Genomic DNA, 16,647 nt, shown 5'->3' on the forward strand with positions numbered 1-16,647 from the left:
CATCAACAAATAGCCCTAGTTAGGTTCAGGGCATCAGTAAATGACTGAAGTTGCCCTAGTAAAGGTCAGCGATAAACTGCTTCTTCCTCATTCTCATCTCTTTTAATTTTATATCTTGATGTGAAATTTGCTTGTATCTTTAGTGCACTTTTAATGTAAAAGTAACATGCTCATATATTTTTGATATAAAGTACTGTGTAAATTTTAAAGAGAACAGGTTTACCTAGACTTCTCCAGGTGTAGGTGTGTAGGCCTAGGGGTTTTGATGGACACTGACACGGGTCCTCTCTGTTCCCACATTGCCACTGGTCAGCATCATTTTGTACACTGGTGTCCCTATGCTCATCCCTTGAAATTTGTTGATGCGGTGTTTAAATCGGTTAAATTGAGAAAATGTCTTGCCCTCCGTGGAACTTGGGATAGGTAACCAGGTCCCATGTGCTGTTGTTGATGGGTAGGTAGACTTGAGTGACTTAAATAATTGTAATAGAGCTTATTTAACTTGGCCGATCTCTTATTTAGAAGCTACGTTCATATTTATTTCTGAATAAGTAGTTATGTCATTGCTAAATTATTAGTTTTTTCAGAAAATCTATTCAAGCTGGTTTTGAGGAACAGTGTGTCTCATACTAAGCTAATGCCTTTTCAAGGACATTAAGAATGCTGAGCTTGCTCTGTTCGAACTGAGCCGAGTAATTACCTTGGAACCAGATCGTCCAGAGGTATTTGAGCAGCGAGCAGAAGTGAGTGCGGTTTTCTTTTTCCCTCTGTTGTTATTGGATTAGTCGAATCTCAGATTTTTTTTCCTGTTATTTTATTACTTAGAAATTTTAAAACTCCCGTATACCTATTGTGTTTTCCTCCATACATACATAACACCTTTAAACACAGTTGAAGTTACTAGAAAACTATGGGCCGAGTGATACTCCTGATTTAACATATGACAGTAACATTGACTATTAAGGTGTACAGTTATGATGTGTACTACCACTGTCAATGTTTGTTGAAAAATATGTCACCGTGTTTACTGTATACATGACATACTTTAGCAAAACAATATGACAGTATGGTCAAATGAGATTTATAGCCTTTGGAAGCATGTGTGTGTGTGTGTGTGTGTGTGTGTGCGCGTGCGTGCACTTGTATATAATTTTTATGAGATATACCTATCTACATAGACACGTAGATCAGGTAAGGGTGACCATAACCGGAACTTGGGGCTCACGGTGGAGACAGAGAGGCAACACATGGTGACAGTTCCAGGTAACGTGTGTGACAGTGGACACCGAGAGAGGGGCTGCTTGGTCAGGAGCAGAGAAGCATGGTCTGCTGGAGCCCTGGGACAGACTGGCGAGGGGAGAGGCATGGGCGGTGTTTGCAGAGGCCTCACTGAAGAGGTGATGCTGGAGCTGGTCAGAAACCGTGTCCTGGGGAGCAAGGTAGAGAAGGGCGTTCAGGCCAGAGAAAGGAATGTGTGCAAAGGCACCCCTTTTAATGTTTTTAAATGAAATGAGTCCATTTTACCATTTTCATAAAACAATAGTAAACTCTCCAGGTTTCATGCTGTATTTATTTTGCTGCACATTTAACCATATGAAATGCTTTAGAATTTATGTTAATGTTTTCAATCTGAATCAGACGTAACTTTTAATTATCTGATCTGGTGGGATTTCATAGTTGGACTAAAGGGACAAATGACTTTTCCCCCCTCTCTTGGAGGGAGAAAACTCAGCAAGCAAAGGGCACACTAAGTGTTTTAGTATTTTTAAAACTGCATTTGTGATGTTTCTGTTCTCAAAATTACAGTGTCTTAAGTTACAGTTCAGTTTCTTAAAATGAGTTTTTTGTTTCACTGGGGATTTGGCTTTCTGAAGGAAATTCCTTCTCAATTAATGAAAGAATTCGTTTTCTCATGTCACTTTTGGATTGTAACCCTAAGGGTTAAGTGACCGTAATCTGTTCGCTGCTGCACGAGAGTCCTGTTGGTTTTTAGGGTGAGCGTTGGGTGGCTCACTTGGTGACTTTCTGCTCCAGGGAGCGGGTGCTGTGCTTTTCCCAGGATTATGCTGATGCTGTGCTAAAATGTTATGATAACGCATGAATTTAATCAAGCACACTTAGAAAGAAGACTGATTTAGCAGCTTTAAAAATTTTGTATATCTAATAAAAAGCTAATCGTGTACCCCAAATGATGTTAGGAATCAGAAAAGTGATTTCCAATGATCTTAAAAATATACAGTAATATCCCCCTTTTCTGGCATTATCAGGCAATAATGTCATGACATAGTGATTCTTCCAGCTAAATTACACGACACCATTTATATATGTCAGGAATTATTTTATAAGAAACCTTTCACTTCTATACTTTCTGAAACAGTCTATATTTAGTGAACATAATTTAAGCTTTTTTAGTTACGCTGGTCATTATTATGCATATTGATTGTTGTGCTGGGGTGTGATAATTCACTTACGTCTCTAGGGGTTAATATGCTGCGCTGGGATGTTCTTCCTTTGAAAATATAACCCTAGACCACTATGCTTCTTGAATTCTAAGGGCATATTTTCCATTTCTTTCCTCTCTCTGAGCTTTCTTGCCCCTGGTGATGTGCCTGCCTGAATCTTCTCTCCCTTGCTGGTTTTAAGGTCCTGCAGAGGAGGAAACCAGTTAGTAAACCTTGATGGAAATAACCTATTATAAGAACAAAATTAACCCTAATTTAAGGACCTTTGTTCCGGATAAATTGCTTGAGCTTGATTGCATGAATACTGATACCCATTTTGGGTTTTCTTATGTCATTTGGGTGAACTTCTGCATTCTGAGCTGTCTTCTGTATTGTCATTTTTGCCTGAACACAACCGATTGCTGGATCAAAAGAGCATTCAGAACAGGCCTGCAGATGTTTCTTCACGGCCTTGCAGATCATGACTGATGAGTTGAGAGTCGTTCGCAGAAGAGGGCTTACAAAACACCTGGAATTCTAGAACTTGCCATTCAGCACTTAATACTACAGACGGCATAGCTAGACACCATGGAGGACTCCAATCTGTGTTTAACAATTCCTCTATTTTAATGGTTCAAAGTTATCTTTCAGATTAATTTGACATGCCAAATTTTGTTTTGAAGGGTATATGATAGGTTGGGGAACAAATGGTCACACTTCAAGAAAAGCAACATCTGTTTTGACCTAGAACATGAAACAATGACAAGGCAATTGCCATGGTCATAGTTCATCCGCATCCCCTTGGCTGGACAAGATCGGCAGCCCCTCCTCAGCTGTTGACTTTGAACCTCACTGCATAGTACGTGGCGTCAAGGGTTCTAGACTGCTGAGAGAGTCACACTGTGAATGTGGGGTGGTGAAGCGGAATTGAAAAGTCAAAAACATTGACAGTTGTAGGGACAATCATTGGGACTTTTCTCCCCTAATTATATTTTTGGGTTTATAGATTCTGTCCCCTCTGGGACGAATTAATGAAGCAGTGAATGATCTCACTAAAGCTATTCAACTTCAGCCCTCAGCACGGCTGTACAGACACCGCGGGACCCTGTACTTCATATCAGAGGTGAACTGTTCTTGCCTTAAAACTTGCCCTTTCATGATGATAAAGATTTCGCCTTTCCTTCTACTTCAGAAAGCTGCTATTTGATAGATTTGGGTTTGGGGCTGTATAATAATAGTTCGTGATATAAGACAGTTATGAAAGCATTTTCTTTAGCTGAAGTCGAACCCAGTGGAGAAATATTAAGTACCAGGAACACATTTTCTTGCTTGAACTGTCAGCAGTAACTAATTCTGGGCTGGGGGAAAAAAGAAAGCGTGAGAAACAGAAGAAGAGAAATTTGGTTTACAGATTATACTTTAAATGTTCTTGCAAATGTCAGCATAGAGAAGCAGGTATGCATGTTGTCAATGTGTGATCATTCAACTTAGAGGTACAATTTGAATTTCTTTGGGTATCACAACCCGAAAACCATAACCTGAACTAATACGGCTTCCCAGACTGTAGCTTCTCAATCTAGCAAGATTATCTTTTATCATCAGAGTGGTATTTATGACTGCCATAGCTATTTTTGTGGGCTTACAGTCATTTTAATAACAATTTTCTATTGCAAAAGAAAGTAGATTTAAAAAATCTCAACATGACACATTTTAAGGTTGATCTATGTCCTAATTATTTTAGAATTCAGTATAATAAAATGCTAGTCTCAGAAAATAATTTTTAAAGTTTCTATAACAGATTATGACTTTAATGGAATTTAAAATAATATTCTTTTTTGTGGTCGAGACAGTATGCTTAAATTAAACCTTTGTGAGTTTCTCCTGTCAATTGAAATCAACTCTTTCCACAAACAGTGTAAGCATTCTTCTAATATTCGTGGTCATGAAATGTTTCCTTTAAAGCCAGAAAGGGCACAAACTAAATTGGGATTTTTTTTCCTCTATCAGTCGAAAGTAGGACATGTCCAAATATCTAACGAATACTACTTTATTTATTTTTTTTCATTCTCCCTTTTGTAGGACTATGCAACAGCCCACGAAGACTTTCAGCAGTCCTTAGAACTGAACAAAAACCAGCCCATAGCTATGCTATACAAAGGTTTAACTTTCTTTCACAGAGGACTTTTGAAGGTGAAAGTGCTGTGCAATATGTGTACCTACAGTGATCCTGTTTCTCCTTTGCGGTGAATTGAGTGGGGTTTAGTCTGGCAGGTTTTAAAATGACGTCTCAAGTGTCTCATTGGTTTATTTTAGAAAGTCGTTTGCATCAAGATATTTATTGAGCGCCTACTATCTGATAGGTACTTGGAGGAAGGTGCAGAAGGGGAGAGGATGAAAGGTTACAAGGGAGAAATAATGCTTTACACTTGGGACGAATACAGTTTACAAAGGCTTTCCCCACAGATAACTTCTCATAGGGTGAATACCCTAAAGAAAGCAGTAAAAGCAAAGTGCTTTGGAAGCAGAGGTGAGAAAGATTCATTTGAACTCGGGAGTTAGGGAAGGTCCAGAGAACAAGCGGGCTTCGTCCTGACCTGGAAGGCAGAGCAGGGTTGGGAAGGAGAAGGGTTCTGAGGACGAGAGGAAGGTGTGAGTGATGACGTGGGGAGCAGCGCCATGGTCAGGCCTTTGAGCAAATAGTCAGGCTGAGTGTGAGGGGCTGGAGCGCGGGGCAGGGGCCCTGAAAGGTCTCGAGTACTGACTTTAGTTGGTAGGCCCAGAGGAGCTGTGAAGTCTAGATCTGGGGGAAAATACAGAGTTGAGACCCAATCTGTACTGAGGAAGTGGTTACTGATGCAGCGGTGGCCGAGGAGGATGGGGACAGGGGACTGATGAGGGGTCGCTGGCCCCGTTTAGGTCATGGACGGCCAGACTGCCTCGGGTCCTCTGGGGGCCGCAGGAGCGGTCCCAGCACCGTCCCTTGAAGACTGCTGTCGGGAGAAGGAGGCGAGGGACAAAGGAGAGGCTCTGTCTCAGCTGAGTGGGGCAGGGACGTCACTGCCAGCGTGCCTGCCCCTCCTCCTGCCCGGGACTCAGCGTTCTGTCCTGCAGCAGCTTCTCTCCGGCCGGGGCGAGGGGCAGAAACACGGCTGAGAGTGGAGCTCTGGCTCTCACCCAAGGCCTGACACCCCAAACTGCCCGACTGAAGACAGCCGGCCTGAGAGTCACAGACGGTCTGCCCGCCTAGGTGAAGACACTCATTCTGACCAGGAGGTGGAGAATTCAGAGTAGGTCCCACTTAACCCTGAACTTGGAAAGGTGGGAAGAGCTTCAACAGCCTGGGGCAGAGAAGGGTACTCTGGCAGAAAGAACATGCGTGTTATTATTGAAAATAGTTCTGAGGCTCTGACACACACATAAACACACACACTGGGAGGGTGGGGAGAGGGTTTACCTCTGAAAAGGCCACAAGTTGTAAGTCCTCCGTGTTACAGACAGTGCCTGTCACATAGTAGGTGCTCAGTAAGAATCCGTGGGGTAAATGCATATCAAGGGCAGAGAGCTGAGTTGGAGTTGGAAGGCCTTGCTCTGAGCTCTTGCTCTGAATCTTATTAACTGCACTGCTGAACCCGCTGCTTGAACTCTTTCAGCCCGTCCTTCCACATTTATCAGGCAGAGGTGATGCTACTCTCTGCCTCTTCAAGTGACAGTGAGGATTCCATAGAACAACATGTGTGAAAAGTCCTTTATAAACTGTAAACCTGAATCAGGTATTGATTATGATAGATTATTTTACATGTGAGAATGTAATTTAATCGAAGTTTTGTGGACTCTTAAAAAATAACTCCCGTCCATTAAAAACCAAACTAGAAGGAATTTTGCATATCTTATTTCATACACCTCATCTCCATTTTGCAAGTATGTGGAGGTGGTCCTAACAGGGACCCTCTCCGTCCCCCTTCGAGGATTCAGACAGGCAGTGCAGGCTTTGAGTTATGTAACGTGTGCTTTGAGCAGCTGCCAGGTGATGTCTTCCAGTTTATTTTGTCTCTGCCCCCTGTCTTCTCATCTTCTCTCAGTCCCCTTCAGTTAAAAAACTGAGAATCACAATGCTGTGTTCAGAGTCTCTCCCTTGAGTATCGCATGAAGGAGAAAGAGATCTGAAATAGAAAAAAAAAAAAGGCCAATTATCAGTACTAAGAGGGTACAGATAATCTTTAAAGTAAACAAATGCAAACAGTTGATTTCACTTTTAACTATAAAGCCATGTTTAGGAAGGTGGGCAGGGCCCTTTGTGTTATTTCGAAATGAGAATTTTTCAGAAAAGAGCCATGACAGAGACACTAAATAGAAAATGGACATGGACCAAAATTCAGTTTGGTTTATTCCAAACCTCCCGGATGAAGACCTAGAAACAGTGCTTTTATTCTCTGAGTGTTAGCAGCCCCTCAGTGAACCAGTCTCACCAAACGGTTTGGTCTTCCCTCCTTTTCACCACGCCTACCGACACAGCAGCAATGTGTGTAATAGATGGGAACTTTTTCTTTGCATTTTATAGATCTGCCGTCCGAGGAGGTCAGAGTGTTTACGTAGTGTCTCACTCATCCCAAAAGCATTCCCATGAAGTACAGAAGGAGCAGAGGGTGTCCCAGTTACAGAGATTGGAAAACTGAGTCAGTGGTGAAATGCCTTAATTACATTAATGAACTTAGTTCAGGTATCTCTCTTTCTCTCGTTAACTGTAGAGGCGAAGCATTAAATGGACCAATGAGTTTGAGCTATCTCTGTATCCTAAAGGTGGTCTCTCCAGGTCAACAGCAGTTTAGAAATTAAGCGGGTGATGGCTTATTTACTTTATGACATAATACGTTAGAAATATATTAGGATATTTTACATGACAAATTTCACAGTTGTCCAATTTAGAAGATATATCAGACATTTTGGATTTTCCTAGGGAGTAAAACAGCAAGAACTTTTCTACTGAATCCTACCCATGTTGTAAGGATATTTCAAAAATTGTATATTATAAGCCTGTACTTTGAGAGTTACCTGCGATTGTTCTGTTCAGTTATACCGAACAGCCCCAGGGTGATGGCTGCCCTTTAGCTAGTAAAGAAGGTGGTGACTTAAGTGGTGATGATTGCATTCACGATGCCAGCGAATTCAGAGCCAGTTCATGTGCTTAGAGATTGATTCAACGAACGTAGTTTCTTTGTTCCCAGTGGCTCAAAATCTTGATTCTGCTATGTCCCCTCTTTGGCAGAATGAGGTAGAGAGCTGTGCAGTGATTAGACAGGAACCCCGAAACCAAAGACTCTTAAAAGCTGAAGAGAAATCAGACTTTGAAGAACTGTGGCGTCCAAGCATGCAGTAAGTGCAGTGGGCAGCGGCCGCATCCTGGGCATCTCCACTAGACGTCCACGAACACCCCAGACATCGCACGCCCCAGTGGACTCACGACCCCCCCCCGTACTTCCTAACGTTCCTCAACGCCTCCCTCCACCCGGGCTCTCAGCCTAAACTCCTCCTGCCCTCTCTTCTCCCTCATCCCTCCCTCGTACCCAGACAGCCACCGAATTCTCCCTTAGTTTGCCTTTAAAACTCTCTCCCGAATTTGACCCTTCTTTCCCTCTCCTCAGAGGCACTGTCTCAATCTGAGCTTCCATTATCTCTTGCCTGTTCCATCACGGCCGCCTCCCATCTGGGCTCCATCCTCTCCCCTCTCCAGCGTGTCTTCTCCTTTTTTACCAGCAGTTTTCATGTTTACAAAAGAGTAAATTTTGTGAGGTCCCACACCTCCTCAGAGCCCCCAGTCCTCGTTGCTTCCTTCCTTCTGGCCCGGCTTTCCCTCTTCCCCACTCCCCCCAACCCCATGCCCCCTGCGCTCCTGCCCCTCCGGCTTTCCCAGCGTCGGTGAGCGCTCTGTGCCACTGTGTGGTGCCCCCTGCCCCGTCCAAGATGCCCTCTTGCTTTACGAAACTCCTCGTTCTTCAAGACCCAGCTCAGTTGTCAGCACCTCTGTACAGCCTCTTCTGGTCTCCCAGGCTCAGTTGGTGGTTTCTTTCTCTTTATTCCCAGAGCCTCTTCCTCATATCTGTGCTGTAGCTCTTAGTTTGTATTCTAATAACCTGGTTACCTACTTGGCTTTCTAATGACACTGTGAGTTCTCAGAGTACAGAGGTAATGACTCACCCATCTTTATGTCCCCTTACCTCCTGCTATCCCTGGCACATAGTAGGCGCTCAATACATGTTTGTTGAATTAAAAGTACAGTTGTACAAATCCTAAAAGATCAAGACTATGTCACGGCAGGAAGCCCAATGAAGAGTGGTCTTTTACATTTCTTCGCTTTTAAAATTTATCCGTTCTCATCTTTCACCCAAACAGTAGCTATTCAGTGGCATTCCTTCATGAGGCGATTTTGTCCTCAGTATTACCTTTGAAGAGTTTCAAAGCCAGCCTCTCTTGCCCTGCTGGCCCCCTCTGAGAAAGTCAAGAAGCAGGGGCTGAATGACTTTCTGAAAAGAATCAAGATTGTATAGCTTTTGAAAAACTATATTGTGTGCCTACCGGGGCATTAAATATTTATTGAGTGCCTACCATGGGCAAGGCATTTGATATCTTTAGTGGTTTTCTGCTCTGAATTCTCTAATCAGGTTGAAATGATCTATTCCAGAAGTCTTAAAGTCAAGTCTTTCTCAATTAAAGCTCTTAGAGATTGTGAACCTTTATAGCCGTTACGTAAGATATGTCTTTTCCTTGGGAAATGTGTGAAATGTCTGTAATTTTTTTTTAATCACAATAAATAAAGTCATAATGAAAAGTACGTCCAATCCCAGTGTAAGCCTAGGATGTTTATTCTGAAACATTTCATCACCAATTTTCATTTTATCACCAATTTCCCCAGAGAGTCCCCCTGCAGCCAAGTGCACTGTGGTTCCGAGGGCTCCCCCGAAAGTATAGTGTGTGCAGCTCTGGGCCCTTAGTGCCGCCTTGAGCTGTGCTGGCAGGAGTCATGCCCACCTGCCCCCAACTTGAAGGTTTCTCCTGAATTTTACGGTTTCTTTTTTCCTCGTAGATCATGGGAATCCTTCAGGTAGCTATCCTGGGAGCCTTTCTTCTTGTTCTATAAATAATTTCACATTGGGCTTGCTTTTTTTGTCTCTTCTGTTGGTTCACTTTCAAATGCTGCTAGCTGTGATCATTTTGCATCATTTCACACAGCTATTAGGCTTACTTTTGTTCCGTAGGGTTTTTATTAATTAAGGAAATGATATTAAAATGCAAGTGTTATCAGTACTCAAAGTCCTAATGAAAAAGATAGCGAGAAGCTGTTTTCCCATTTTGGAAGGAGAAACTTAAGGCTCTGTTGTTGTTCATAGTAACGCATTTGTTTACTATTGAAATTAAATCCTCCAGACTCTCATAGTTTATTGTACTTTCTACCTCTCTTTTTTTTAAGTCCTCCTATTTAAAAAAAAAGTACTCAGAGACCATGTATTTTATATATATATATATATATATGTATGTCCTTTAGTGATTTGAGAGAAACTCAATTTTAACAGTTAAGCAAATGAAATAATTTTCTATATACTTTTTACAGGAAGCTATTGAATCCTTCAAAGAAGCTTTGAAGCAGAAAGTTGATTTTATTGATGCATATAAAAGTCTGGGGCAGGCCTATAGGTAAGTAAAGTACTAATAGTTGGGGTAGGAGGGAGGACGTAGAGTGGGATAGCCTCACATAATAGTGATTTTTTTTTTTTTAAATGCATTTCTTAACCAAAAGAGATGGTCATTCTAAATCACATAGGCATTCACATACTTATTGAGATCTTCTGTGGAACATAGAAAGAACCACGGGTAAGAGGATATAGTGATGCCTGTTACTGTGTCTTAAAACAACCTCGGTCTGTATATATTAGTCTAGAAAACGTTAGTCCTTCAAGGGTTGTTGCTTTGAATAGTGGCATTATAAGCTGCTGAGTTACAGACGCTGCTGCCTTTTTGGGCAGTAACTAAGGTTAATACCCACATCACTAGGATCTGTTTGAAGATTCCTAGAATTGCGGGATGGAAATGTTACAGTTATGATGCATCTCTATCGGGAATGAGCAGTTGTGCCTGGACCCTGGCTTCCTGACGACATGCGTTGCCCTGACCAGCAAAGCTATTCTGACTTTTGGCTTAAAAAAGTTTTAACATTCTGACTTGTATAAAGGTACTATAAAAGTTAGGAAAGAGAGAGACAGTAATAGAAATCCCCTGTAAAACCCTGTTAGGTGCCTTATTCAGGAAGGATTACATTTAAGAGCTTATTTATCTGATGCCATAGTTGGAAAAGCTCTCTTATACTAACTTGAAGAAAGTGTGTTTGGATTTGTTCTAGGTTTAAGGGATGATATTTATTGTTCCTGTCTCACAAAATTGTTGGGTATATAAATTGAAAACAGATTTGAAAGCACCTAGTAAATAGTAAAGTGCTGTATAAATGTAAGTGGGTGTTATATATATATATATTTAAAATCTTCATTATTTATAGAAAGTTGACATATGAGATATTTTGAAGGTTCTTCAATTATTTATAAAAATTTTGATATATAAAAGAGGGCAAGGCTGGTCAGTAATAACCATTTCCACTCTGAAATGATCACAATTCTGAAATATACTTCTTATTTCAGAATTTTAAAGTAGATAAAGATTTACTGGATTTTAAGTGAAGTACCTTCAGTGACAGAAAAAATTAAATTATTAGCCTATGAATTTGATTCGCAATGATATACCTCTGTATGATTATAACCTACTTACTTTTTGCCAAAGGAGAAACATATGTTTCTATCCAGATAACTAAAATTTACACAAAGTTTTCTTAGGGGTTGGAGCTGATCATGAGTGGGGGAAAGGGATTTGAATAAGCATTTGTCTTTGGAAATCAATAAATTAATTTTCCCCCAAAGAATTTCAAGAGCTCTATGGTGATCCTATAATCTGGTAAGATTTAGAAAAAGTAAGTAGGATATGATGCGTCAAAGGCTAAGTAGCTATAAAGTGGTAAAATAAAAAACAGACACCCGCATTAAAGTATTGTATTTGTAGATTGAACCATAATGCTGAGGATAACTTATTCTGTATGTTTACTGAAATGACTATACTATGTTCATTACTATTGTTAAATACCTAGAGAGCTGGGCAATTTCGAAGCAGCCACTGAGAGCTTTCAAAAGGCTCTGTTGCTGAACCAAAATCACGTGCAGACCCTCCAGCTTCGGGGAATGATGCTTTACCACCACGGCAGCTTGCAGGAAGCCCTTAAGAACTTCAAGGTGAGCATCCGTAAGTGAGAAGCACCGTAACTGCGATTCTGCGTCGTTCTTCAACGAAGTTCAGTGAAATGAATGGGGTCGGCGGGGAGGGCGGGCAAGAATAGTGCTTATCCTTCAACAGAAAGAAAGAGGAGAAAACCGTGGCCTGGTCCTGTAGACTGATTTACTGAGGATGTATTTGGTCTGATTTAACCTGGAGAGAAAACTTTCCTAATTCCAGATTAAAGAAGAAAGCACTTTCAAGTTTCCTTAAACTGTATTGATCCTAATACAGCGTTTTCTCCTTCGATGCCTCAGCGGTGTCTGCAGCTGGAACCATATAACGAGGTGTGCCAGTACATGAAAGGACTCAGCCACGTAGCAATGGGACAGTTTTATGAAGGGATAAAAGCACAAACTAAAGTTATGCTAAATGACCCTCTCCCAGGCCAGAAGGCCAGCCCAGAGTACCTTAAAGTGAAGTATCTCCGAGGTAAGTCAAACAGCTGCAGAATCACTGACCCTGAGTGCTTGGAGTAGGAGTCATACTGCTTGTGTCTCTGATGTTCCGTGTTAGGCAGTTGAGTCTCAGAGCAGCTGGTGACTTGTCCTCAGCTGCCCCTTGGTTAGTGGTGGTGTCTGGACTAAAGGGACGAGCCCATGTCTTCTAAAGGCCAGTCCAGTGCTTTTTTTTTTTTTTTGCCTCTTCCTCACATTTTTTCTTTCTAAAGTTAAAAAATTTTACTTATGCCAAAAAAACATATTTTGACCTAAATGTGACAATCATCTGGGTATCCATGACTTGTCTCACCTCATCCAGAGATACAGGAATGACAGGAAGGGAACATTTTATGAGGTTTTCACTGTTAAATAAAAACTTGGTATCTCTGATCTGTCATTCCTTCATATCAGAATTCCCACATAGTTTGGAGAATTTAAATTGAGACGAAGAAGAAAGCAGATCTTTGGGTTATCCTTTTATTAGTCAGTCTTACCCTTTTTCTGCCATACATAAAGACATTTTTGTTTTTCATGTAAAGCCCACATCTTTACTTTTATTCCTTCTCTTTCCTTTATCATTAGCCCTCTGTATTAGCACTGTCCAAGTGAAAACATTTACAAGCCATGTGTGTAATTTTAAATTTCTAGTAGCCACATTAAAAAAGTAAAAATGAACAGGTGGAATTCATTTTAATGATATATTTTATCTTATTTAACCCGGTACATCCACAATATTAGTTCAATATATAATTAATATGAAAACACTATTTATTGGATATTTTACCTTTTTTCGTACTAGTCTTTGAATACGGCATATATTTTACACTTACAGTTCATCTCAATTTGGATGCTAAATTGTCATTGGAAATACTTGATCCGAACTTAGATTTCATAAAGTTTAAAGTTGTAAAAGTAGACTGGTATATGTAAGTTGTTCCAAACATACGGCAGTTTTCTAATAATTGAATAAAATATCAGTTTTAAGTTTAAATTAATTCAAATTAACTAAAATCTAGAGTTCCGTGTCTCAGCCACATTAGCCACCCCTTAAGTTGTCAGTAGCCAGCTGGCTAGGGACTACCTTTTCGGCAGACCAGCTCTTTACTCTAAATTGTAATTCCCTCTTTTTTCCTGGTTTAGGAGAACTTGGACTTGTGAACTATAGACTGAAGATGGGGGCACTCCATATCCTGGTTTTTTCTACACCGCGTCCCTAGAGATAAGCAGCAGTTGGTCAGTCAGTTGATGAAATCGCATACGTAGTCAGTAGATCTATTAGTTGACAAGGAAGCGGGATCTGTCTCACACTGAACTTGCATTCCCACACTCTGGAACTGAATAGTGAGATCTTTGGTGTTGCTTATGGAAAGGTGGTTAAAATTTAGCCGAAGTGGACCCCGATTGACTGGCTTGTATTTGACCCTGGTAACTCAAGTCAGCGGCAGGCCACCTCCGTTATCGTATAAGAGTGACTTGCTAAAATTTGGAGTCTCCATTTAGAATTCTTGTAATTTTTTAAAATAAATTTATTTATTTATTTATTTTTGGCTGCGTTGGGTCCTCGTTGCTGCACGCGAGCTTTCTCTAGTTGTGGTGAGCCGGGGCTAGTCTTCGTTGCGGTACGCGGGCTTCTCATTGCCGTGGCTTCTCTTGTTGCGGAGCACGGGCTCTAGGCGCGTGGGCTTCAGTAGTTGTGGCGCGTGGGCTCAGTAGTTGTGGCTCGCCGGCTCTAGAGCGCGGGCTCAGTAGTTGTGGCGCACGGGCTTAGTTGTTCCGCGGCATGTGGGATCTTCCCAGACCAGGGATTGAACCTGTGTCCCCTGCATTGGCAGGCGGATTCTTAACCACTGCACCACCAGGGAAGTCCCAGAATCCTTGTAATTAAATAACGGTTTGTTTTGAAGTATTTGTACAGACTGGCTATAAAAAATTACAGTTAGCTATAAAAACTGTCTCTTTGGCATATCCGGTGTGTCAGATCCCATTTCCCATCTGCAGAGTATTCTCGATATCTTCATGCACACCTTGATACTCCCCTTACGGAATATAACATTGACGCGGACCTGCCTGGAAGCTTTAAAGACCACTGGGCTAAGAATCTGCCTTTCCTCATAGAAGACTATGAAGAGCAGCCAGGGCTGCAACCCCACATAAAGTGAGTGCTTTATTTATTTTTTTATTTTTTATGTTTTACATCTTTATCTGAGTAGAATTGCTTTACAATGTGGTGTTAGTTTCCGCTGTACAACGAAGTGAATCAGCTATACGTATACATATATCCCCATATCCCCTCCCTCTTGCGTCTCCCTCCCACCCTCCCTATCCCACCCCGCTAGGTGGTCACAAAGCATCGAGCTGATCTCCCTGTGCTATGCAGCTGCTTCCCACTAGCTATCCATTTTACATTTGTTAGTGTATATATGTCAGTGCTACTCTCAAAGTGAGTGCTTTAAATGAAGATTTTTTTTTTTTCTTTTTCAACACTGAGCTGTAAGTTCATCATAATATCTCTTGGTCAATAAATGGCTTTCTATTCATGTTTCTGATGAATTTATTTTTGAATTGGATATGTCCGCAAATATTTCTTTTAGCTTACCTTTGGACATCATCTTTCCTTTTAGCCCGACATTCCCTGCTAATGTGGGGTACCTTCAAACTTCAAATGTACTTATACTTCTTGGTAGCGTTTGATATTCATTATTCCTTTACCGTGTTACTTTAAAACAAATTTCTTAACATATTAAAAGTTTGAAATTACAGCACTGGCCAATACTGCTGCAATATGGCAAAATGGATATGCTAAAAGGCTATCCCATTACAGAACAATTAGATTTAGAATAGAAATTAATTCCTGGCAGTCCAGCAGTGTCTTAAAAATTAGGAAAAATCTGTAAAGATCAGCCCCCTCGATGCCTAAAAAGAAAGAAAAGAAAAGGTATTCAAACTACAGTGATGGGTGGTAAACACATTTTAAAGGAAGAAGGTATCCTATCCAATGGAGTGCCTTGAGGCATGGCAGGGTGGGTTTGTTGACCTTCAAAGGGCTAAAGTGATCCCATCTTGGAGGCATTCCCAGGATCTCAACAGAAGCAGACGCAGATCCTTCCTGGGGAGAAATTAGTGCCAATTTGTACCCCAAGTATTCCCACAGATTAAGATCATTAGTGTGAGAATGAAAACCAAGATGACCAAAACCATTTGTGAGAATCAACAGAAACAACAAACTTTGATCCTTAAGGACTTCAGATATTGGAATTGTTGAAAACAGACTCTACAATAACTCCAAATGAAATGCTTAAAGAAATTATGAAGAGATCACAAACATGAGCGAGAAACATGAGATTATAAAAAATGACCAGACAGATGCCACAGACCCATATGCCACAGACCAAAAAAATAATTGGAAGCTCTAGGAATAGAAAATATAACCATTGAAATGAAGAATTCAGTATACAGGCTAAAAAGCAGATTAGATACAGCTGAGAGAAAATTGCAGAATTGGAAGATAGAGCACAGAGAGTCAAGGAGTTAGAAAACTTGAAAGAGAGAAGGTATGTAAAATGTAAGAAGGGCTAACATGTGTCTAATTGAAACTCCAGAAGGAGAAAATGGAGGAGAGGCAATATTTGAAGAAATAATGGCTAAGAATTTTCCAGAGCGAAGGACACACATACATTCATAGTTTTTTTTTTTTTAAAAAGCAGGGTAAATGAAAAGAAATCCATTCAGACACATCATAAGTAACTGGAGAACACCTAAGGTAAAGAGAAAAATCTTAAAAATAGGAAAGTCGTATCACCTACTTAGGGTTAATTATTGGACTGACTGTAAACCGTTCAACACCAACAGTTTCTACAAATAAAAGTCAAACAGCTAATTAGAAAAGTGCAAAAGACATGAACAGGTAATTTCACCAAGGGGAAAACATGAATGGCAAACATAGGAAAAGATGCTTCAGTTCATAAATATGTAAGACCACATGAGATACATCACCCACCAGGTAAACAAATATTAGCAATACAAAGTCTGATAATAGTAGTATTGACCAGAAGGATGTTAAGGGGAAATTGCATATAATGGGGTATAAATTGTTCCATGCACTTCTGCCAGCAGTTTGTCATTATTGTGTAAAATTGAATATTTGCACGTCCTACAGTCTTTAAGTTCTGCTCCTGTGTAGATTCAGGAGAGAACCATGTCCTTGTGCACATGTCTGCTTGGAGACCTGTTGATAGCGATTTGTTTGTTCACAACTGAAAACGAAATCATCCCAGACGTTCATGAACAGAAAAATGGATAAATGTGATACTGTCACATAGTGGGGTATTATACAGCAGTATAAACAAATGACCCAAGCAACAGTGTGGACTAATTTTGAAATATAAAGTTGAGTAAAAACAGCA

The 16,647-nt window shown here is 40.7% G+C and overlaps 1 protein-coding gene and 1 long non-coding RNA gene across 10 annotated transcripts in view; one reads left to right on the forward strand and one right to left on the reverse strand.

Annotated features, from left to right (window-relative positions):
* Nucleotides 1-16,647, forward strand: part of TTC13 (tetratricopeptide repeat domain 13) — a gene marked incomplete at its 5' end in the record, with an annotated part of 68,935 nt that overhangs the window by 34,014 nt on the left and 18,274 nt on the right. For 4 of the 9 annotated variants that reach the window (XM_082407754.1, XM_082407755.1, XM_082407756.1 and 1 more), the window contains 6 exons: nt 3,448-3,564; nt 4,521-4,631; nt 10,045-10,127; nt 11,623-11,764; nt 12,062-12,236; nt 14,243-14,399. In XM_082407754.1, the coding sequence (XP_082263880.1) occupies nt 3,448-3,564; nt 4,521-4,631; nt 10,045-10,127; nt 11,623-11,764; nt 12,062-12,236; nt 14,243-14,399 (785 nt within the window). Of the gene's footprint in view, nt 1-650; nt 744-3,447; nt 3,565-4,520; nt 4,632-10,044; nt 10,128-11,622; nt 11,765-12,061; nt 12,237-14,242; nt 14,400-16,647 lie in introns of all 9 variants that reach the window. The other 5 variants (XM_082407752.1, XM_082407753.1, XM_082407758.1 and 2 more) reach the window with 2 other exon arrangements.
* LOC309635925 overlaps nt 5,723-16,647 on the reverse strand; it is a 59,451-nt gene continuing 48,526 nt past the window's right edge. The window contains exon 3 of the long non-coding RNA XR_014249107.1: nt 5,723-6,601. This is a non-coding gene — a long non-coding RNA (uncharacterized lncRNA). The remainder of the gene's footprint in view (nt 6,602-16,647) is intronic.

Source organism: Balaenoptera borealis, assembly GCF_965194805.1.
Source record: "Balaenoptera borealis genome assembly, chromosome: 10".
NCBI classification, from domain to species: domain Eukaryota; kingdom Metazoa; phylum Chordata; class Mammalia; order Artiodactyla; family Balaenopteridae; genus Balaenoptera; species Balaenoptera borealis.